The sequence below is a fragment of the Lampris incognitus genome, chromosome 2 (assembly GCF_029633865.1).
Source record: "Lampris incognitus isolate fLamInc1 chromosome 2, fLamInc1.hap2, whole genome shotgun sequence".
In the NCBI taxonomy this organism is placed as follows: Eukaryota; Metazoa; Chordata; class Actinopteri; order Lampriformes; family Lampridae; genus Lampris; species Lampris incognitus.
This window is the reverse complement of record NC_079212.1, coordinates 98,103,673-98,120,542: the sequence shown is the minus strand read 5'-3', so window position 1 is coordinate 98,120,542 and position 16,870 is coordinate 98,103,673. Positions and strand designations below refer to the sequence as shown.

The window sequence follows — 16,870 nt, the reverse complement described above, 5'->3', positions numbered from 1 at the left end:
TGCCACATAGATTGCATTTTGCAGCGTTGCATACCCAAACAACGTGGAAACAGACGACGTCCCTGAAATGAAACCATTTCGGTATATGAAGTAAGCCGGCATGCTGTAAATTATACAGGCTACCATGGAAATAAAAATGATAATTTTTTGATATGCTCATGTTGACTGTGATTGGAGAATTCAACATCTTTTGTTTTTACATATCATACCCTGTTGAAATGTGCTGACCTGAATTTTAAACTAACATCGAATTATTAATTGTTTATTGGTAAAACTAATTGCTTAATGGTACAATATAACAGAGCACTACCCCCTTGGTACCACTAGACGTGCTGTTCTTTTGCTGCACGTCTGTCCTTGGGTGTGTGGTTGAGTCCAAATTTACAGGGACTAATTTGTATAGGATGTAAACGTGCAAACATTCAATAATGTTTGCACGTTTATCTTTGACTTTTGTTGCATATCAAAGCATGGGGCAAATTGTTTTACCGGAGCATGGTAAAGATGAACTCGAGTATCTACAGAAGTTTGATGTGTACGTCAGAAGCAGATACGACATCACCTAACATCTACAACCCCCAACACAGTCCCGCCTACCTCAAATTTGTGGAAGGAGAACAGAGATAACCCTCAGTTGGCATGGGTAAAATTGTTCTCCCTTTTGCTGTCTGGAGGAGGACCACGTTGCTTTTTGTAAAAAGCCGGTTACGTTTTTAGTTTCAGTCCACAATGAGTACACCGCTAGATGGCGATGAGAGCAGGTTGTGAGGTAAAAAGGCAGCAGAAGAAGAAATACAGGAAGCACATGGGCCCAGTGGGAGACGCTACTGTAACATTGAGGCGTGTGGCTATTTTATTCCTCTAACGTTTACAATTTAATACATACGTGTTTCCTTGACTTTCATCATGGTTCGTGCACTAAGGTAAGTTGAAGCAAAAAAAGTAACTTCAGTCTCCATGTTGTAATAGCGACTCGTCTCGTAATCTGACCAATGAAACCGAACTAATCAAATCCTCAAATGCGCAGTAAATAGTGTAGCACAGGAGCAGTTGTAGCAAAATGTGAAATGAAGTAAAGCCCAGCAATCACACCATGTGTGTGGCTTACCGTGTTACATCAGAACGTTGCCACATACAGATTAAACCTAAATGCGTCCAATACTGTTGTTGCCGTTTTAACATTGTACCTAAACAGTCTGCCTTTATTGTTTTCACTAAATGAAGCCCAAAAGGTGTATGTCGTTATGGTTAGCTTTCTACGAATTCTAATAAATTTTGCATTTTCAAGCAACTGGAGCAGAAGTCTTCAGCGTCCACTTTGGACGTTACGGTTGTAGAAAGCATATTAGCTTTTTAACTTAAGACACTCACTTGATGCCATTTAGAGTAGAGTTCATACAAATCTGCCAACTCTCTTGATTATTTAGAGCGAAAAAATTCAAGAGACCGAAAAAGATAGAGCAATATGACGAGGAGGATCCTGAAGCCTACAAGAACATGCCTGTCCCTGATAAGGTAAGGAAATAGAGCACATACAAGATGCTTCATCACAGGTGGTCAGGTGGATACAAGGCACTATGTTGATATCTGATATGAGACTAGAAAAGCGCTGTAAAAAATGCAACTTGATTGGTTGATTGATAGATAACATCTGGGATTTTGGTTATCTTAATATCACGGTATAATATAAATGTTGTCATACCCAGGACTTAAAGGCTGCATTACAGTGAGGCGATACAATTTTCTGAACTTTTTTCACTGTTTAAGCTGAGTGAAATGAACAATGAATGCCTCTACAAGCTTGGTCACCTAATCCACATTACTAATGATCATTTCTCAACATTTTCTTTTGTGTAAATGAAAGCACCAATAGTCATCCCCAAAATATCCCAATATTATTGATATCGAGGTATGTAGCCAAAAATATTGTGGTATTTGTTTTGTCCATCTCCCAGTGCGATTGTCAGGTCTACCTGCACCAGTGTATACTTAAACAGTATTATCTAGTAGTGTAGGTTCGCATTATAAAATGATGTCCCTCCCTGGTAGTACAGATCGGCGATACCCCAATGACTGCCTTTTCCTCCTTTGTTTGTGAGAGAGCATCACCTCAAACTTATTTACTCTCGACCTGTTGAATTTTGTCATTGGCAAATATGCATATCTCACATGACATCACTTCTGAACTTGAGTACAAATTTTAGCCCCAGTTAATGTATTTACCTGAAAAGGACCATATGTCATGCCAAGTATTTATGTTTTTGCCAAGAAGCAAGGTAATTTTAACTCAGAATTCACAATATGATTTTACTTGACATTTTCTACCAAGCAAAGGGAGAAAGAGAGAAGTTGAATGTCAGTTAGTGGGATGAGAAACGGTGTGCCTTCTGCTCAACAGAACTAATGGGCTTATTAAAAAGCTGTCCTTTATCTCACTACTTAAATACAGATGTAAATGGCAACCAGAAGTTTTATGCTCCATGCATTCAACAGACTGAATAGGCTACAAAAAACTTTGACATTATAAGACCCCCCACTGAACACTAAACAGCAGCAGCACTTATACACATATTGTAATTTACAATGCATATTTGATATTCAATACACATTTTAACACATTAAAATAATGCGTCTAGTTTAATCATCTTTTTCACTGCTATTTCCTGTATTTGTGTATCCCTTGAATTTCTTTTAAGAAAATGCATTATGCAGTGTATATATTCTAAACAATATCCCCTTTGTACTTTTTTAAAAGAGCGTTGCTCAACCACAGACGCACTGTCAGCACTCTAACTCTACTTTGGGTCTGTGTGTGTTGCCATAGAAGTACTATGGGATCTTTCAATCTGAGATGAGCATATCTGTTGTCTCCTTTCCCCTCACTAGAGATCTTCAGAGTACACAAAGGACAATGTCGACAGGTTTCACGATGAAAAGATCACTGTAAGTTACCAGTGACACTTTGGTAAGAATTTGTTTTACTTTAGTGGTGGCGTTGAACTATTTTTCATGTTTCATTGCTATAGAAACTGCTTGCTCGTGGTGTTAAAATGGACACGGACCAGGAAGAAATGGAAGACGAGGTGAGTAACCTGAGTCATTTGCACATACTCAGTCCAGGGTGAACATGTTTGTTAATGTTTTTAAATAATATACAGTTTGCTAGTTTGTATTGTAATTTGTTAGCATAATTCCATTCCTAAACCACAGCTTTCACCTCTTATCCTAAGCCAGGGTATGTACCCAAATCTCTCTCCCCACCCCATCCTTAAGCCATTACCCTGGTTGAAATCATATCATATCCTATCCTATCCTACCTGTACATACAGGGCTCCAGACTATCTTTTTCCACTAGGCGCTCCTAAAATTTTAGGTGCTCCTAAGATTTTCAGTAAAGATCCCTTACTGAACATTTTAGGAGCACCAGCACAAAATTTAGGAGCACCACTTAAATCGACACGCAACGCAACACATTGATATTTTTTCTGTCTTAACTGTATTACTGATAAATGCTTTGGTAATAAATAGACCACTTACAGAAATAACAATATGCTGTTTTATTTTAAATGTCACAAAGTGAGGTAGTGCTTAAGAGCAAAAAAATAAATAAATAATAAGTTAAATAAAATGTAATCTTTAAAGTGCTTTTTGTAAACATAGGCACCAAATAATAAATTTATGAATGTAAACACAAGGTATGTGGTCAGTAACATTACTGTCATTACAGCACAAGAACCACAACAAAACAGGTAAACACTGAACTCATAGAGTATGGCCTCTCCTTCCCTTCCCTTTAGAGCACATCCCCCTGAGGGCCACTAGGAGGCTCTAAGGGCCAACCCTTGCAATTGGGCCTTGTAGCTCTTTTACCCTGACTGAACCACATCTGTACGGCCTCCTTGGCATCAAACTCACGGTGGCACTACAGTAACCCTGGAATAGTAAAATACTCACTGTACCTACAAATAAATATTTTAGCAATAAATATGTCACTCTCATATCTGAACAAGCTGTATTACACATAACCACCTACTTACTATAAAGTAACACTTTTTTACATTATTTATCATCGCTCCTTCACTTCTTTGCACTATATCCTGTTTATATTTCACATAAACGGTTTCGCCTATATATAGTAATTCCTAGTGTATATTTCTGAAGTTTGTGAGTTCTGTGTGCGAGTACAATGAGCCAAACCGGAGTCAGATTCCTTACATACCTTGAGCATTTGCATGCTGGACTTCCACGTGGCCAATCAAAACATTCACTGGCCTCCCTTGCTGCAGGTCCGTGCATACGCAATCGCGCATTCCTTGGTTGACACATCCGTGTTGCCATCAGTCATGAATGAGAGATAGAGTCCGCTATTTTTTTTTTTGCCTGTGTTCTTTTTAAGTGTATCTTTTTCAGCTACTATCACTCCAATAAACTGGACACATGCCGTGTGGTTGCTGTATGTGGGGTTAACTTTGACTCTGTCCTTTTTTAATAGGTCTATGTGACCCTTGAATTTTGTGAACGGTAGCTCTTCTTTGGCGATGCAGTACGCTGTATTTTTCCATTTCGGCCTCTTCTGCAGAACGATTTGCAGATGCCTGCCTTTCAGATACCGTTTGCAGAAACACTGAACTTCCAGCCATGCACCTGTCTCTACACAGTTTGTGCTTCAGGCTGTTGTGCTTAAAGATGGTGTCGCGCTTGAACATAGCGGTGCCGGTCGAGGGGTCAGCAAACTTGGTTTTCCCTGCAAAAGTTGGCCCACACTGAGAACAATACATGCAGCACTTGGTGCCTTTTTCTTTGCTAAATCACAGCCATGGCTATTACACAAGCCATTCCTGTCGGGAGGAATGCGTCTTTGCCTTTTTCACATGACCTGCTGCTTCCTCGTCTGAACTGTCATCAGTTTGGGTCGGTGGAACAGGAGGAGGGTCTTTTCTTTTAAAAAACGAACGAATAGTTCATTTCATTGTTCGTTTTACAGCAAGAGCAAGTCCTATGAGTGGCGACTGACATCCCACACACAATTTTTTTCACCCACAATGGTGCTTTGTTTTGGTCACATCATGAGAGCCCCGCAGTAACCCCTCTCTCTCACACGTGTACGTACACACACACATACGCCAAGCCCACTCATTCACACACAAGTTCTCACTCTTACTGGGTTTCACATGATTAAAAAAAAAACGGTTATATTGCAAGTCGCACCAGTGCGCCTAGGTGTAAAATTTACTTGCTCTGACGCCAAAACTCGGCGCAAAATGCAACTAAATGGTTGCACTCTGGAGCCCTGACACACACACACACCGTCATGCTCATACATGCACTTACCATCATTTGCTGTTAACCGGGTTTTTTAGTCCCACACCGGCAGCTATATGTCATTGTTTCTGCCATCGTCCTTTTGTTGTCCAACATTGTCACTGTGTCCTTCTTTGTTGTGATTGTAAAGCATCTTGTCAGTATTTAACAAGTGTTACACAGATGAAGTCAATATAAGCTCAATCGCCTTTACAGGAGGAGGTGATGGCCCTTGATGATTCTGAGTCAGACGAGGAGGAAGATGAACTTGAGGAAGAAGAGGGGTCTGACATGGACAGTGATCTAGAGGGGAAGAAAAATGAAGGTAAAAAGTAATGAATTGCTATTTAATATTAGACTTTACAAATTTATTCAATTATTTGGATTACCTGTAACTATGTTGTCCTCTCTTCTGTAGTGCTCCCTAATGAAATGGCATGGGGAAAGAGAAAGAAGATGTTCTATGACTCTGATTATGTGGCTAAAAGTAAGTCTTTCCCTTTTACTCCTAATATAGAGCTAATTTATCTTTTATTGTCTCTATGTATAATGTATGGGCCTGATGCTACTAAGACTTGTTTTTACAGAAGGGAAAAAACAGGAAGAGTTGGAAGAGGAGGACCAAGAGGAGGAAGAAGAGGCTAAGAATATTCAGAAACGTTTAGTCGCTAATTTGAGTGAGGAGGACTATGATCTAAACCTTTTTCAGGTACTAAAATCTGATTTTTTATGAATGAATGAACAAAATTAGCAGAAGATTTAGTCAAAATAATACTTTCTTCACCAAAAAAGTTCTTAGTGCCAAACGGAAAAGAGGGATCGTGCAGTTTTCAGTACCCTCATCAATCAGCACTAAACATGATTATGCTGATTAGTTTTTCATCCTGCCAGCTTTTGGCAAATTGTAGGACATGCTTACAACTTCATCTTGAAAATTAATCCATGCATATGTACCAGCAATAATTCATCAGAATACAACTGCCTTTATCAAGAAGTCAAGTAATACTTTCACCAACATGTTGTATGGCTGTCTAAATGTAGGAATTTGCTGTGGAAGAGAAAGATGAAGAGAAGAGTGTTGAAAAGGAAAAGAGAATTGTGAAGGACCTAAACCAGATGTCCCAGAAGGAAAAGATGAAACTTTTGAAGAATGAATCACCAGAACTACTTGAACTCATCCAAGACTTTAAGGCAAAGGTATGGCACATACGCACACAGAAAACACTGCATTTGTAATTAGCCAGATGGTACATGCAGATTCATTGCTTCTTGTAGAATAACATGAAATGATTTCAACATGGTAGTAGGCTAATTGCTGTAACTGAACAATCCGTGCAGCTTACAGAACTTAAAGATGAGCTGCAGCCCCTCATGGAGCTGGTCAAAGATGGACAGATTCCTCCAGGAAAGGTGAGTATGGTTAGATCCCATTTGCTGCAGTTTGGTTTGAATTGGTCATTAGCCACCGGGAAGGAGAGTTGATTCGGGTAATCCCCACTGATAGTGTGGGCTTTGGATACATTGTGCAAAGCAGCACACTTGAATGGTAGCCAGAGCAGGAACAATGGTCCATACTGATTCAAGTATGGCACTGCCAACTAAAGCCGGGCTCAGACTAAATGTAATTTTTTTTTTCTTTTACAATGGTCACCATATCAGATTAGGTAATCGCAGTGCCATAAATTCTTGCCATGTTTTGACCAGGAGACTGGCAGCACTACAATTATGACCTCGATCAATCATCGTATGCTGCCTTTCATAATCTTGCGTGAGTTCATAGGTCGTTTTGGGAGGAGGGTCAAGAAATTGCCAATCATGGCTACAGAAACGCGATGTGTGATGCTGGCGGTCTTGTGTTCCGAAACGAAAAAGAAAAGAAAGAAAAAAACGATCGTGGACACTGTTGCGGCCAGTGCTACTGGAGAATGATAACCCAGCATAGGTTAACCAGCTACTCACCGGGTTGCTGAAGTGCCTCCGCTATTTCTCGCCAACATGAAGCCAATCTTTTTTTACTCTTTCATGGTCTTCCCTTCGAGGAAACGTCAAAAAAGGCAGGGGTATTGTTCCCACTGCTCAACGAACCTTTCCCCATTCCACCTGACAGCAGCAACAGCAGTATCACTTTCTCTTTGCCATGGTTACATATGTGCACCAGAGAGCACTGTGATCCTATTGGTCAACGTTAAGGAGCATGTCGTAGCAGATGTCAGACTAGGCAGGAAAATACAAACAATTCTGATCTGCTAACTTTTCGCCAGGGTGTCGTGGGGTGTCCCAGACATCACATCACTGTACTTCAATTATGTCACGGGTAAAGACACCCGTTCGTCGTTCCCGACGTTCATAATCAGGCCCGACGCTGGAAATTTGTCAGCGATGACAAAATCGGACTGAAATTGTGTAGTCTAATCCCAGCATAAAGCCATCAAATCAGAATCAGATTTATTGCCAAGTAGTTCAAGAACTTACAAGGAATTTGTCTTAGTATGTTGGTGCCAGAGGGAAAAATTAACAGTAAATAGTAAAGATAGAAGTTAAAAGAATACTAAAATATATATATAAATAAAATCAAAATAAATAAGGTGCAATAACGGGAAACTGGGAATATGGCACGTACTCTATTTACAAAATGTCAAATGAGAATTTTAAATAAGTTTTATTTAAAAAAAAAAGTTACTTGCAGAATAAGAGTTATTTACAGGGTAGTGCAGGCTTTATGTGAAGTGTCCATGTACAGAGGGCACAGTAGGGCAGATGGATATATTGCACTGTTTGTGCATGTGTGTACACGCAAGTACGTGTGTAGTGTGGAGAGAGGGTCAAAGGGGGTGGGGGGCAGTATCTGTGGGTGTCTAGGGGCTTGTTTGAAAGGCCTACTGCTGTAGAGAAGAGGCTATTCTTGTGGTGCGAGATTCTGGTTTTTATAGACCTTAGCCTCTTGCCAGAGGGGAATGTTTTGAAGGAACCATGGCCTGGGTGGGAAGGGTCGACCGTGATCTTTCCTGCTCGCCTCAGTATCCTTGAGGCATAAAGGCCCTGGACAGATGGCAGGTTGCAGCCAATCACCCTTTTAGCAGGGCAAATTATATGCTGCAGTCTGCCCTTGCCCTTAGCAGTGGCAGCAACGTACCAGATAGTGATGGAGGAGGTGAGGGTGGACTCAATGATGGTGGTGTAAAAGTGCACCATCATTGGCTTTGGCCGGTTGAACTTCTTCAGCTGCTGCAGGAAGTACATCCTCTGCTGTGCCTTCTTGGTGAGGGAAATGATGTTCACCTCCCACTTGAGGTCCTGGGTGATCATGGTGCCCAGGAAGCAGAAGGATTCCACAGTGTTGATTGGAGCGCCACATGGGATGATGGGGATGGGTGGGACTCGGTTCTTTCTGAAGTCCACAACGGTCTCCACTGTCTTTAGTGCGTTGAGCTCCAAGTTGTTTTGGACGCACCAGGACACAAAATGGTCGATCTCCCACCTATAGGTGGACTTATCTACACCAGAGATGAGCCCAATGAGGGTGGTGTCATCAGCAAACTTCAGGAGCTTGACTGACTGGTGACTGGAGGTGCAGCTATTTGTATACAGGGAGAAGAGTAGAGGGGAAATAGGTTTTAAATTTGGTCTTTTAGAGCTGGTTTTATATCAAACTTTTTAATTTAGCTTCATGCAATCAATATTATTCAGTATATTTACTGCTTGACAATTTATTTATTAACTGATTAGTCGATCAACAGAAAATTAAGAATTTTGCCCCGTGATGGCCTGGCGGCCTGTCCAGGGTGTTTCCCCGCCTGCCGCCCAATGACTGCGGGGATAGGCTCCAGCATCCCCGCGACCCTGAGAGCAGGATAAGCGGTTTGGATGATGGATGGATGGTAAAAAATTATTCATGTTGGTCATTAATGAACTAAAAAATACCAAACATTTGTTTGGTTACAGTTTCATAGTTACTTAGCTTTATAAAATGGTTTACTAGTTACTTAGTTTTATAAAATGATCAGGGTTTTGAAATGGTGATTCTAGTCTTTTATTTGGCTACTGGTCAGACTAAGGGCAGTTTTAGAACATCACTGGGCTCAGGGAACTTGTGATGGATATTTGTCATTATTTGATATTTTATAAACTAAATGGTCATGCGATTAATTTTAAAAATTTATGGGTTCATCTATAATAAAAATAATCATTAGTTACTAGGGGTGTAAGAAAATATTGATACACTTGAGTATTACAATATTATCTTGAAAAGTGTTGCATCGATAATGAAAACACTGCAGCACAAAGATGCGTGGTGGCAGCACTGCTTCATTGTGTTGTTTACATTTCCGGCCACTCATACTGCATGAATGCAGATGCAGTGTTGTAACAGGGTTGCACAGGACCACAACAGCAGCAGGTGTTGCCAGGGCCACACTAGCTGTCACTCTGATGAGTCTGATTTTAGGCATATTTCAGTGTTTTCTTATTCATTTTTTCCAAGATTTCGACAAATTAATACAATAAAACTGTTTCCTATCAATGTATCACAATGTATTGCATTGTGACATTTGTGATACGAAATATATTGCCAAGTTCTTTGCAATACACAGCCCCTTTAGTTACAGCCCTACATATGTTTCATCAGCACACACGTGTTCTGTTGCTCCATTTCAATATATTTCAGTTTAAAGTGGGTGCAATGGAAAACATTTAATTGTGTGCTCATCTGTAATTTTGCTCATTTTCCAAAGGGTGCTGACTACCTTAAGACAAAGCAGCAACTATATCTGAAGTAAGTTTCAAATGAATTGTAACTCATAACAATTAAAGTTTGTTAGGCAGTCATTCTTTGTATATTTACTAATCATTATTTTCCTTCCAGTTACTGCACAAACATCAGTTTCTACTTGGTCCTGAAAGCAAAAAGAATCCCGGCTCATAACCATCCCGTGATAGAAAGACTACTCACTTACAGAAATGTGAGTCAATAAATTGGTATAGACTATTGGTGTAACTGCGGATGTTGGCATGTGCGATCATTTATGTTTTCATCATGTAAGCCTCATTGTCAAGATAATTGTATTGCCCTTGTCTGTAAGCATCCACCCTGTTAAAGTGTCCTTCACCAACTCACCGAATCCCTACCAACTTCAGGGGCTGCCTGCTCTCTTCTAAACTGTCTGTACAGAGCAGGCAAAGATTCAGATTCAGACAACTTTATTTATCCCAGAAGAAATTATCTAAAGAACTTACTTACGAGCTTCAGTAACTACAAAGTCAAAAATACACAATTTCAATTTCAGTTGATCAATGAACTGAGTGCAGTAGATGCAAAGCTTGCACCACAACTTTGCAAGCTGCTTGCTGGAGAGCAGAAGGATAAAGCCACCATGAGGCCAGGAGAAAGCAAGCGAGCTGGTTTGAAGGGCGAGGTGAGATCTTGGGGTTTTTTTTCCTGACAATGTCTCGAGTCACAGTGCAACATATCGATTGATTAGATATAAAAGAAAGTTGAATCAGTTCATCTGCACGCAAGGTTTGAGAGAGAAACGTTTCATCACTCATCTAAGTGACCTCTTCAGTCTCAACTGACTGCAGTTACCCCCCACCCTTATAAACAATACAGTGGCATAACAACTGGAAAGAATGATCGGTTTCATATGCAAATTGCTGTGACCATTAACTAGAGTTTCGATAGTCATGTGTACTATTCACAGGATTTGGGAATGGTTGCAACCACAGCATTGTAAGATGGCAACAGTTGTAAACCCCCCCCCCCCCCGGTTCATGTCATCTGTCTTTCATTGTACGTCTGTCCCCATTTAATCGTAAACATTTAAACAGAAACGTGTCCAGATGAACTGATTCAACTTTCTTCGATTTTCTTACATGGATTATTGAGCATGCATAAATACACTGGATTGGAGCGTTAAAATGTCTTGGCAAATTAAGAGACCTTTCCTTTTCAGTAGGCCATGGCATGGAATTAAGTGTAGCTCTCGTTTTCCCAGTTTACATGCTGTTAATAAGTGAAACTTTATTCCATCTTTTTGTGCCAGACGGACAAAAAAGCACTTCTGGAGGGTGCAGAGGACTCTGAGATAGATTCTGATCTGGATGAGGAGACTGCCCTGTGTTACTACAAAGTAGTGGAGGAGAGAATTAAACAAAAGAAAAAGAGCAAGGAGAGTGTCCCAGAGGCTGAAGGGTGTGTGTGATTCCCATTGGATTTTGTATAAATTTTTTGTGGATGTTTGTGGATTTAATTTGCTCTGACATTGTTTCAGATTTGAGGATGACGGGGATGAGGAAGAGATTGATCCAAATGCCAAGAGATCCATCACCTATGAGGTACTGAGTTACAGCTATAAAAAAAAGTAATATTCATTCAGTTGTTTAATGAAATGTAATTGTCATACATCACGAGTTTTACATAAAACCCATAGTAACACAAGAATGAATATGTACAATGTGCACAGCAGGAAGATTTCACACTATCTTATTATATATACCATGTATTTCACAAGTTGTGAGATTTGTCCCTGACCTTTGTCTAATCACTTCCTTTTACCATTTCCACAGATGGCCAAGAACAAAGGCCTCACACCAAAGAGGAAGAAGATTGATCGTAATCCCAGAGTCAAACACAGAGAGAAGTACAGACGTGCTAAGATCCGCAGAAAGGGACAGGTTAGTGATCTTCATCATTTGAATACTTTTAAGTACATCATAAGCCTCTCTGAGATTTAAGCAGAATGTTACATCAGTTTAGCTCAAAATTCAGAATTCATTCCTGTCAACATAGCGAACATTCTGAAAACTGATAAAACAAAATATTGCTCAATTTAATCAGGTCCGTGAGGTTCGTCGGGAAGAATCGAGATACAGCGGAGAGTTTTCTGGTATCCGTGCCGGCGTCAAAAAGGGTGTCAAACTGAAGTAACCAACCTGACTATGGGTTTGGGTGTCTGCGTAGAAGATCACAGTGTAGCAAGAGTCCGAAAAGTATTCAACTGAGGATACTCCGTGCTCAGCACTGCTGAAATTAACCAGAATTTCACCACAGAAGAAAGATTTGACAGTCCCCATGGACTAAAAAATACATGGTTTTTGTATTAAACTGAACTGTTTGATGTAAATAAACGTCTCAAGTACTTTTATTAATGAAAGCATTGTTGACATTGAGAAAATACAGGTCTCAGTGAAATTGGCAAATTATTTCAAGGGGGCCTTGGTATATCATATATAGGAGAAAGGCAGTATGTGTGTAGTCTTAGTAACACAAATAGTTTTGTTTTTTTTAGGTTTAACACTGCAGAACAGGCATGAATGAATACAAGCCATATTTCAGCACACGTCATACAAAAGCACTAGACAGGCATCAGAGCTGGTGGCCTGGTCGTTTTCACACAGTAGTGAGTGGTTTTCTTACTAGCTAGCATCAGCCATGGTGTTTGGTTATGAACAGGCTATGTGCTTCAGTCAGATTACTGACTATCTTTTCCTCTATCTCCACCTCTTTCCTCACATCGTCCTCTGTGAGGATGAGCTCAGCCTGAGTTTCAGGGGTCACTACAACAACGTAGCCTCGCCTGGTATCTAGTACATTTGCCACTACTGCCTGGTGCCGGTAGGTGTCCAGAGCCCCCCGAGCTTTCTCTATCAGGATGGATGAGTCTGTCTCAAGCTTGAAGGAAATAACAAACGCCTGTGGTGCCCAGTCTTTCACCAGTGGGGACAGAATTTTGGGGACCATTTTCATGGTAATCTGGATGGAAGGAAAAGTATAATGGGTCATACACTGGGGATGAGAGTGCAAATTGCCTGTGTGTTGGGATTCAATTTTTTTTACTCACCTGAAGTGGTCCATTGGAAGATTGTATTTTGTGTTCAGGCATCTCGGATGACGGGACGTAGAAATCAGACACAGCTGCAGCCAAGTAAAACATGGCCTTGGAACCTGAAAGAACAAATGTTTCACGTACTATGAGCAGTATGTTGGGTAATGACATTTTGCCAACTATTTATACTTCTGAGTTGGTGTTTGTACCTATTGTGCTGAGTGCCTGTGCCGCTGCTTTGAGGAGGTGCAGATAATCTGACAGAGTGCTGAACTCAATGGGCAGCAGAAGTCCAGCTTCTTTCACTTCTTGGTAACGGCTCAGTATTTTGGCAATGTTAGGAAAGGCCTGCTGACTCACCACTACTTGACTAGACTCATGGGACACACCACCTCCAGTTTGTAACTGTAGGGAGTCCAGCAGATTTATGCCTGAGTACGTATGCGTATAAGGGTACAGGGAACGATGTCTGTGTAGGAAGATCACAGCGTATCCGGAGTCCAAGAAGTACTCTGCTGAGGATGCTCCTCGCCTGCCACTACTGAAATTGTCCAGAAAGCGGACGGTTCGAGACTCTAGGGGCACTTTGGTGCCTCCTGATGTGATGAGGACCACCTTGCGGCCAGCAGCCCCGTGCAGCCCTGCAAATGCAGCCATCTGCTCCTTAAGCTCTTCAACATGGGAGGGAGCTGCAAACTCTTCAGCTAGTTTCCCATCAATGGTAGCCACCCTGGGTTCTGCCATACCTTTAGGAAGAAGGCTATGTCTTCATTATCAACAATGACGATTCTGAGAAGACATTTTGGTGGAACTGGCAAAAATAATTACACTAGTGGATTTTGCAACACTGGAGTAAGAAAAGCCAAGCGGTGTTGCTTCATATATAAAGCTGAACCACCTCAATCACCTTGAGTCAGTTAACCTTAGATGTTATTTACCAATAGTCTTTGATACAGCTTGAAAAATATCACTGTATTTAGTCAACGCAACATAAAAATTTCCAGACTTCTGTTTTGTTTGTTTTATTGACATTACTTTGTGGTGGTTGCTTACTGATAACCCCTCAATAATGACACGGTAGTTTTAACTATTGGTTTCGTTTCATCCCCCGCCCCCCCTCCCCCAAAATCAACACGTACCTTTTGTTTACGGCTCGCTGTTAGTATCAAACGTGAATAACGCCAATGGATATTAGCTGTTAACCACGCTGATTTAAAATACAACTACCTCAGGGTTTAAAAAACGAAAACTGGCACCAGTCCGTCTGACAACTTCTGCACTTCCTGAATGTTCACGATGAAGTGTCGGATTTAAAAAAAAAAAAAGAAGAGCCGAAGAGTCAGACAGAGCATACGCGCCCCCTACTGCCGCGGATGATAATGACAGGAACCTCTCGTTTACCAGTCTGGCAGCGCTGGAAACAACCGTGGATGAAGTCTCGGTTGAATATACCGATCACTCCAGTGTTTCACCCAGTTTCACGTATGGAGTTGGATGCGAGAGAAGTGAGATGGGACGTAAATCGCAAGGCAACATGTCAAAGTCACCAGAGGCACCCAGACGTTTTGCAGGCCGCTCGCATGACGGTCCTAAAACTGGCAACGCGCCGCCAAGTAGCCAAGTACGCATATTCACAAAACCAGACGAAACTGTCTGACCAAATGGTGTGAATATTCACTGAAAGTCCACGTGCTAAGCCTAGTCAAGGCCTTCGCCACCCGAGCATGCCAAATTAACGCGCGGGACAGTTACAGACAGGTAAATTCATTCTAATTACATTTTAAGTGTCCGTCCATTTCCCTTGATACTTATCAGGTTAAATTCATTTTAAATCGCTAAACTTTATTTATCCTCCTGAAGTTAATTATAAATCAAATAGACACAGAGCAGTCGTATCAACGTGGGAGGATTCAAAGCAAGTTGTATTGGTTCTGTTGTGATTTGTGATACGTCTGTTATTGTTGTTGCAAGAGTGAGTCACGGGCGTGATTCACTTGTTTGGTGTTTTTATTACACTGTCATTACAATGCTTCCCACTTCTCTGCAATCATGATTTATTATTTATAACCAAATCAGCGCTTTATATGGAACAAATTTGGATATCGTGCAAAATCAAACCCGAGAAATTGTTTCCTATCTATGAAAAAAGGAGAAGACAGGGTTATTTATCATTTTATGCAAGTCTCTCGATGAGTCTACAATATCCTGCTGAGAAGACCGATGAAGTATGCAACTGCTGATGCAATTCTAAACGTTATTTTATTCATACAGAAAATCTGGGTCATTTATATTTTCCAGTCAACTTGGGAGACTGTGTGAGGAGTATAAGAGAAATCAGTATTTTTGAATGAATAATGCAGTAACAGCAACAACAAAAAAGGCCACATGAATTGTTTTTCCATATCAGTATAGTTTTGCTCTTTGTTGTACGATAAGCCTTCTTGTAAGTAGAAACCCTTAGGGAGAGTGAGTTAGTAAAAAAAAAAAACCCCACTTAATTCAAAATGAAAACGAGTATCCTTCAAAATGTCACAGTATTATTTGTTAAAATGGGATTTCCAGTGTTAACTGTGTGGGTTGTGTAAAAAAAACAACTTTCTTACCTCTTTTTCGACCGTTTGGATAACTAATATTCTGACCAAACAAAAAACAAAAAGCAAACAAACAAAAACTGGGAATTACAGTGAAAAGTGTTTAGTAAAAGCCAGATGCGATTTTTGATTTGTTACAAACCACTATTTATCTAGTTTTATGCATGTATCTGAATGACTCATCTGAGCCAGCGTTTATATTTATGAGGAAATAATCTGGAATTTTGCGCACGCTTGTTCCTAATGATAACCACATTATTGAGAAGTGAACGAGTTATAAACTGTCACATAGATATGACATAGTACATGTTTTAAACAGGGTAATTGTACCTCTGTTTTGTTTTTGTTGTTTTTTTAATGTATTTGGCGAGAATTAAACGTGATTTGAAGATACGGGAAAAGGCCATCTCGCTGTCAGTTACCGGAGCCTGCCTACGGGGGGCGCCGTTGCACTGCCGAACAGACGTCCGCGCCTCTGCTCTGGACTCTCGGTATTGCGGTAACTGTTCACGGCTTGATCATATTGATCAGTCTAAATGGGATCTTACTTGGCATCAAGTTGTGAATCGTTATAACCTGCATTCTACAGTAAGTGTACATTGTAAAAAAAACCCCGAACAAACTACCCTCCAGTTAAGCTGAAGAGAAGGGCCGTGTCGATTCACTAATTTGACGTGTCGTGAGTCATTTCAGTCGATCATTACTGAGACGTCGGAAACGGAAGTTGTTTGCGTTTGCCGGAGACACTACCAACGCTGCAGGCCGTGCCCATGGCAGACAGCGAGCGAGCTCACAACCAAGTCGTTACTGGTCAAACGTGTCGTTAATCTTTTAAGAAATCACTTGGAGAGAGATCTGCGCGTGAATTTATGGCCTTGAATTATAGCCAAAAAAAATGTCATTAGCCCCACTGTTTTCCCACCAATATTGCCAACGCCAGCGTGTTCCCCTCCCAATGGTTCATGTTAGTGCTTGGCTCATTTTGAAGCAATTCGGTGATTTCAGCATTAAAAAAAAAGAAAGAAAAAAAACCTAAACTTCCTTTTTGTCTCTGTTACAATTAATTAACATATTGTAAACTACTAATAAGACACGTTAGTCCCTAGCTAACGGGTCTGACCCTTTAGTCGAGCGGTTAGTGATGTCGCCTTGTGGTGC

General features: G+C 40.7%; 2 protein-coding genes across 2 annotated transcripts; one reads left to right on the top strand and one right to left on the bottom strand.

The window, feature by feature from the left end:
* The first annotated feature begins 800 nt into the window (after positions 1-800).
* Positions 801-12,270, top strand: utp3 (UTP3 small subunit processome component). The gene is made up of 16 exons (XM_056273519.1): positions 801-923; positions 1,428-1,515; positions 2,887-2,943; positions 3,027-3,083; positions 5,518-5,626; positions 5,720-5,788; positions 5,889-6,010; positions 6,343-6,498; positions 6,640-6,711; positions 10,032-10,072; positions 10,163-10,259; positions 10,584-10,712; positions 11,340-11,488; positions 11,568-11,631; positions 11,863-11,970; positions 12,134-12,270. Exons 1-16 carry the CDS (start codon positions 907-909, stop codon positions 12,221-12,223), a joined length of 1,425 nt encoding a protein of 474 aa, XP_056129494.1. The 5' UTR covers positions 801-906; the 3' UTR covers positions 12,224-12,270.
* Positions 12,271-12,720: 450 nt separating this feature from the next.
* Positions 12,721-14,401, bottom strand: ppcs (phosphopantothenoylcysteine synthetase). The gene is made up of 4 exons (XM_056273520.1): positions 14,261-14,401; positions 13,331-13,867; positions 13,137-13,240; positions 12,721-13,048 (listed from the first exon to the last, which is right to left on the bottom strand). Exons 2-4 carry the CDS (start codon positions 13,863-13,865, stop codon positions 12,722-12,724), a joined length of 966 nt encoding a protein of 321 aa, XP_056129495.1. The 5' UTR covers positions 13,866-13,867; positions 14,261-14,401; the 3' UTR covers position 12,721.
* Positions 14,402-16,870: the final 2,469 nt, after the last annotated feature.

Coding starts and splice junctions, on each gene's coding strand:
- utp3 (XM_056273519.1), top strand. Junction 3,084..5,517: donor AGGAAGAAATGGAAGACGAG/GTGAGTAACCTG, acceptor TCGCCTTTACAG/GAGGAGGTGATGGCCCTTGA. Junction 11,489..11,567: donor AGTGTCCCAGAGGCTGAAGG/GTGTGTGTGATT, acceptor ACATTGTTTCAG/ATTTGAGGATGACGGGGATG.
- ppcs (XM_056273520.1), bottom strand. CDS start 13,865: ATGGCAGAACCCAGGGTGGCTACCATTGATGGGAAACTAGCTGAAGAG. Junction 13,241..13,330: donor ACAGGCACTCAGCACAATAG/GTACAAACACCA, acceptor TTGTTCTTTCAG/GTTCCAAGGCCATGTTTTAC. Junction 13,049..13,136: donor CTTCCAATGGACCACTTCAG/GTGAGTAAAAAA, acceptor CCTTCCATCCAG/ATTACCATGAAAATGGTCCC.